Source organism: Contarinia nasturtii, unplaced genomic scaffold (assembly GCF_009176525.2).
Source record: "Contarinia nasturtii isolate CC-2019 unplaced genomic scaffold, AAFC_CNas_1.1 Cnas_scaffold_1634, whole genome shotgun sequence".
Classification (NCBI taxonomy): domain Eukaryota; kingdom Metazoa; phylum Arthropoda; class Insecta; order Diptera; family Cecidomyiidae; genus Contarinia; species Contarinia nasturtii.
The window spans coordinates 57,588-63,587 of record NW_022198969.1 but is presented as its reverse complement, the minus strand read 5'-3'; the positions used below and the strand labels follow the sequence as shown (position 1 = coordinate 63,587).

At 34.0% G+C, this 6,000-nt stretch overlaps 2 protein-coding genes across 3 annotated transcripts in view; both read left to right on the top strand.

Annotated features, from left to right (window-relative positions):
• LOC116346718 (ankyrin-3-like) overlaps nt 1–3,651 on the top strand; it is a 69,915-nt gene extending 66,264 nt beyond the window's left edge. The window contains exons 2-11 of the mRNA XM_031776918.1: nt 1,638–1,751; nt 1,898–1,996; nt 2,243–2,341; nt 2,427–2,525; nt 2,699–2,896; nt 2,958–3,059; nt 3,123–3,221; nt 3,278–3,463; nt 3,537–3,572; nt 3,632–3,651. Coding sequence (XP_031632778.1) covers nt 1,638–1,751; nt 1,898–1,996; nt 2,243–2,341; nt 2,427–2,525; nt 2,699–2,896; nt 2,958–3,059; nt 3,123–3,221; nt 3,278–3,463; nt 3,537–3,572; nt 3,632–3,651 — 1,052 coding nt within the window. The remainder of the gene's footprint in view (nt 1–1,637; nt 1,752–1,897; nt 1,997–2,242; nt 2,342–2,426; nt 2,526–2,698; nt 2,897–2,957; nt 3,060–3,122; nt 3,222–3,277; nt 3,464–3,536; nt 3,573–3,631) is intronic.
• On the top strand, nt 3,008–5,164 carry LOC116346710 (serine protease persephone-like). Of its 2 annotated transcripts, XM_031776906.1 has the most exons (7): nt 3,008–3,059; nt 3,278–3,463; nt 4,089–4,226; nt 4,298–4,354; nt 4,416–4,599; nt 4,661–4,737; nt 4,812–5,164. In XM_031776906.1, exons 3-7 carry the CDS (start codon nt 4,128–4,130, stop codon nt 5,076–5,078), a joined length of 684 nt encoding a protein of 227 aa, XP_031632766.1. In that variant the 5' UTR covers nt 3,008–3,059; nt 3,278–3,463; nt 4,089–4,127; the 3' UTR covers nt 5,079–5,164. The 2 variants fall into 2 exon arrangements, with proteins under 2 accessions (XP_031632766.1, XP_031632765.1); XM_031776905.1 differs by lacking the exons at nt 3,008–3,059; nt 3,278–3,463 and adding an exon at nt 3,586–3,679.
• Nucleotides 5,165–6,000: the final 836 nt, after the last annotated feature.

Sequence of the window (6,000 nt, the reverse complement as noted above, 5' to 3'; positions counted from 1 at the left end):
TGGATTTTTTTCTTTTTAAATGTGTGAGTTTGTTGTATTTTTTATATCGAAAAATCCATCTTATCAAAAACTATAGAAACATCATTTATTGAATTTACATTGATAATCAAGTCATTTTTGTGGAAATCGAAAAATATTTCAAAAATTTTCTGAGGAAAATATTTTTGTTTTGGTTGAAAAAATTAATTTTGTAGGGATTCCGCCCGGATTTCGCCCTGATTTTCAGTTAACAATTTTGAGTTGTATCGCCCGGATTTCGCCCGGACTTAGAGCAAATTCGCCCGGATAATCCGGATCGGATCGACATAAAAAAAAATCTGGCATGCTTATGCTACACCCTATGAATATAATAACTCTCGTATGCGTAGGTGGCGCCACTGGTATCTATTATGTTTAAAAAGTTCCGGAACTTTTGGAATGGAGGGTGTATATTTATATCATTTGATTTTTCGGGTGAATCCTTCTATCGTGAATTAAACGTACGTTGTTTTGTTATGATAGCCGCAGGGTTTGAAAAATTTGCAAGCAATGACAGCTGGCTCACTTTTTGGCATTGTTCTTTGTATGGGAGGTGACAATCATGATTTTTTTACCGTGAATTAGTGCTGGAATAATGGGCTCAGGGACATAAGTGCCTGGACGGACAGACAAAAAACAGTGAAAGTATATTACGTACGGACGGTCAAAATGTCCGTACAAACACGAGCGACATTAGTTTTTTTTTTAATTCTTTGGAGAACGTACGTACGAACAAATTTTCTTCACATGAGAAACATATCAGAATGTAGATCGTTTCGTATTTCGTTAAAATTGGGCATCAACGAGGTTTATTCTAATTTTCCTATTATCAGAGATTCTAAAAATTGATTCGTCGTTAATATGACCTTGCAGGTAATATTTAATTTGTGGCCGTACACATATATATTCTTTGAAATACGTACGGTAAAATTTATTCACGCGAGAAGTTTTCGTGAAATGTGAGATTTTTTAGATTTTTGGTGAAATTGGAGATTTTCGCGATTTTTCCTCAAATTTGAGGATGACGTTTAAAACTTTCACATTCACGAAACATTTCAAATTTTACGAATCAGAGGTTGATAAAGAAAAATAAACGTAGTCGTATCGAGCTGAAAATTTGCCAGTCGTCTTAGAATCGATTTATAAGAAAGGCCTCCAACTGTCAGCTCGATTTAAATTCATGAAAAATCTCAAATCTCTCTTCCATACAAAAATAAAGTTTTTTGCGATTTTTTCGTGTTTGAGCAATTTGTGCTCCGAACCTATGAGATGACCTATGTACACCTAAAGTGTACAAAAATTATATTTTTTGAGAGCACAAATTTGGCACTAAATCCCTGTAAAAAAGAAATCCCCGAAAAATCCCGTCTTAAGAAATTTCCCATACAAAAATCACGTTTATCGTTGATCAATTTGTGCTCGGTTATTTGAGGAGCACAAATTCAAAGAATAGCATTTTTGAAGAGCACAAATTTAGCACAAAATTTTGATGTATAAATTGTCGTGGTACAAAATAAGGGGGGGGGGGCCCCCCCCAACGACACGCACCTTTTGTCCAGAACAAAATATTAAATTCGAAAAAACAATGCTTTAAATTTGTACTATAATTGTCTCCTTAGGGCTTGAGCGAATCACTGAATTGTTTCTTAAAAATGGGGCAAATGCCAATCACCAAAATTACGACACTACATTTGGCATTAATGTATCGGCGTTGCATTTGGCTATAAAAAGAGGTAAAGCAAACAAAGTTGATATGTGATAGTTCAAAATAACATGAACATTTATTCAAATTAAGATTATGAGCTTTTTTTCGCACATTCTCTGCGAAAAAATATACTTTCAATTAAATCTAAAAATATACAAACTTAATCAAATTGAGGTCATGAACGTGTTGCTGAAATACTGATTAAAAGTGGTGCTGATGTGAATATAAGAGGCGCAGACGGATGGGATGGAATAATGTTTGCCGCTCATGAAGGTAATTTTTCAACGTACTGCTGCTATGAACTTCTACTAAATTGCAACGAGCTGGTATTCATTTCGTTATAATTTCTTATAAAAACTGTTATGTCGGTGAAATTCATTTAACGGGACTGCTATTATTGTTTTATTGTATATATCACAGAACAAGTCTTATACTTCCCGTAATCCAATACAATATCACCATATTTCTTATGTTTGATGTGAATGTTTTTGAATGTTATTGTTTTTGAAATTTCCATAGGTTTTGAGGGAATTGTTGAATTATTACTTGAAAAGGGGGCCAATGTCAACAGTCAAGATAATATTGAGATGACTCCTTTATTAAAAGCTTCGATGCATGGTAGAGCAATTGAAATTTCTTTCTACTTTGAGCCACTTTCGAAATACAAAGAATAACAAAAATATTTGAATCTTTATTTTTTCAGGTCATACAAATGTAGTTGAGGTGCTAATAAAGAAGGGAGCTGATATTAATTTAAAAACTAACAGTGGCGAGAGTCCGCTGTATATAGCAGCAATTGAAGGTAACCAAACCCCCTCCCCCCAAAAAAGTTGTTGAGCTTGACAAAAATTCAGGAGACTATTTCAAAATCTCCCAAGTGGTCCCGAATGATATCGAAGAAATGCTTCACCAATTCTTTCTAAATGCAATTACCTGCACAATGTGTGTGACATAAAGAAATTTTTTTAATTTAAGGTCAACAACGTGTCGTTGAGATACTGATTAAAAGTGGTGCCGACGTGAATATCCAGAGAAAAGATGGATATGCACCAATTTATGTAGCTGCTCAGGAAGGTTATGAACGAATAACAGAATTATTGCTTAAAAATGGTGCTAATGTAAATATTGTAAACAATGAAGGGTTCTCTCCGCTCCACTCATCGAGTGGCCATGGTAATTTTTCTAAGTCAATCATTATTTTTGCTTGAAATTTGAAACAAAATCATCTCCATAGGTTATGAGCGAATTACTGAATTGCTAATTAAAAATGGTGCCGAAGTGAATATCGCAAATAAGATTGGATGGTCACCAATCCATTCAGCTGCTGCTCATCGTGGTAATTTTTAAGTGAATTAAATTTTCCAGTGCAAATATATTTTTGATACAATTCGAAATCCAGGTTTTAAAGATATCGCTGCAGTGTTAGTCCGAAATGGTGCTGATGTTAACATAAAAGCACAAAATGGATCGTCACCACTACATATTGCTACTATTAATGGTACCAAAACTAATAAGAAATTTATTTGTTATTTAATTATTATGTGACATTTTCAGATTGTGAGGAAATTGTGGAATTTTTACTGAGAGTTGGTGCCGATGTCAATTTGAAAGATAAAAACAACGACACAGCAATGGATCTAGCTAGAAGAAAAGTTACCAGTCAGCCAACTCAAAACTCAGGAAATAATAAAATCCTCAAACTCCTTGAAACAGTTCGTGGAAAGTGGTCAGCAGAAAAGGGTAATTTCCTGTTTAATGAAACTTTTTCTTTTCTAAATTTCCGTACTTTAAACATTATTTTTCATTGATTTAGCCTGTCAATCGTTTTCATCGGATAGAATTTTAAATGGTGAATTGGTCGCAGACAACGAAAATCCTAAGATTTTTGTATTTAAATCTAATTTACAGACTCGAATTATCAATGGTGAATTGGCCGGCGACCAATTTCCATGGATGGTAATATTTTCTCTTCTTTCATCTTTAGTTGAAATTGCGATATTTTTTTTTATTTCCTTCAACTCCTAGTGGAGCATAGGACCTTCAGATAAGAATTCTTATCTTTCTGGTTTCTGTTGATCAGTTAATTCAGATAAATCGGTGATCAGCCGATTGCATCCTACATTTTCTATGATTTTTCCATATTCTATATGGCGTTGGATTTCTATTTCACGTGTTTCTGCACACGGTTGACTCGGTATTTCACGACTACATACGATGTTCTAAACGGTCACCCATTTATCTCCTGACCAAAGCTTGTGCAGCTTAACTCAGTTGATCGAATAGTGCCGCAGTAGTCGTAGTAGCCACTGTGCCCACAAATTGCGATATGGTTGTTCTTTAATGACTATTATTCTTTATTTTCCAGGCTGCTCTAGGCTATTTGGATCTTGGAGAAAATAATCAAATGACGTATGGATGTGGCGGCACAATTATTTCTAACAAATTTATCCTAACGGCAGCACATTGTATAACGGAACATCTAATTATCGTTCGATTGGGAAAGGTAACAAACAATGAACAATAAAGGTTTTTAAAAAGGTTTTTAATAGCACTTCTAATTTCTATATTGAACAGGAATCTTTAATCGATAAACGTAATGACACCGTTAAAGCAATCTATCGTAGAATAAAGGTTATTATGAAATGAATTTCCTTGAAGAATACAAAAATTAACTATCATTTATTTTAACTAGGACACCTTCGTTCATCCCCAATATTCTGGACTAACTAAAGTGCATGACCTTGCCCTTATTCAGGTCCAAAAAACAATCCCATTTTCAAAGTATATTAAACCGGCTTGTCTACAAACCAATTTACGCGACGAATCATCTGATGTGAAACTCACCGTTACCGGTTATGGAACTACATCGCCTACACGTAAGTTATATAGTATTTGAATTTATGGAATAAACATAACATAAATGTCCCGAAATTTAAGAACTCGTGAAAACTGATGACTTGCGTAAAGCGGAATTGAAATCGATGCCATTGTCGCAATGTAATTCAACACTTATGGTAGCTACCTAGATTTCATTTCTTTTGCCATGAATTCAATAATATTTTTTTTTTAAATCCAATTCATCTTGTAGGATTTGGATAAATCAGCAATGCTCGCGCCCTTTCGCAATGGTCTTATTGGCGGACAATATTGTGCCTACGATCCGGAGGGAAAAAGAGACGCTTGTCAGGGAGACAGTGGAGGTCCCCTACAATATTTCCCCAAAAACAAAACCATAGCCACAGTAGTTGGCATTGTATCGTTTGGTATTAGCTGTGGACTAAAGCTACCAGCCGTTTATACTAGAGTTGCATACTATTTGGATTGGATCGAGCCCATTGTTTGGCCAACCACATAAAATAAAAATGCGTGATTAAATAAACGAAAACACTTTTAACGGAAATATATGTAAACTATTGAGCAATTGTAAACTCTTGGCGATAAATCGAGGAAATTCATTATTATAATTTGTCAAAACAATTATTAACCAAAATACAGTTCATTTGTGTTTTTTTTCCTCAATCGATGAAATTATTTTCTTTTTTTCGTTTAAAAGGAGCCATTATAGATAATATAAGTTTATTTTTGTTTCTTTCATTGTAAGTATTGTATATGAATCATGTATGTTTTTGGAATATCACAAACAACATCAAAATGAAAATAATCTAAAGCTGAACACAAGCATTAAATCTCTTATCTATTGGGTGTATCGATTAATTTCCGGAATTTTTTTGGTGAAAATGAAATTGAAAGAAAATGTCATTCAAAGTATTGTCCATCGCTAGCCACTACTTTTGTCCATATTTTAGTCAAAAGACGAAAATCGGGTCGAAATGATTCTTCGTCCTTTGAGGTTATGTATTCATCGACCCATTTTATGACTATTCTATAAATAGAGAGCTGCCAATCAGGCACACGACGTTGAATCAATCCAAGTGGGTAAAATTCAGAAAGGACAATGTCCAGTGACCATGCGGGGAAAAGATGTTTCTCTCCAACTGCGTTATCATTTTTGCCCCCCGCGAATTATGGTTTTTTCTCCAACTTTCAAAATTTTTCATCGTTGAAAAAAATTATGATGCTCACAAACAAATGAAACACTTTTGACTAATTTTGACAGTATTTGAATAGGCCTTTCAAATGACGTATATGTCATTTATGTAAAGGTTTGAATTTAATAATAATGATTAAAAGCATTGAATAAAATTTCGTCGTTTCATTTCATTATCACTCTTTTTGTGATATTTTATGATACTTTGTTCTTTTTTTAGCATCTGGAA

Excerpts from the sequence above, each read along its gene's own strand:
- LOC116346710 (XM_031776905.1), top strand. Across the intron at positions 4,227-4,297 it reads TTATCGTTCGATTGGGAAAG|GAATCTTTAATCGATAAACG; the intron begins GTAACAAACAAT and ends TATATTGAACAG. Across the intron at positions 4,355-4,415 it reads CAATCTATCGTAGAATAAAG|GACACCTTCGTTCATCCCCA; the intron begins GTTATTATGAAA and ends TATTTTAACTAG.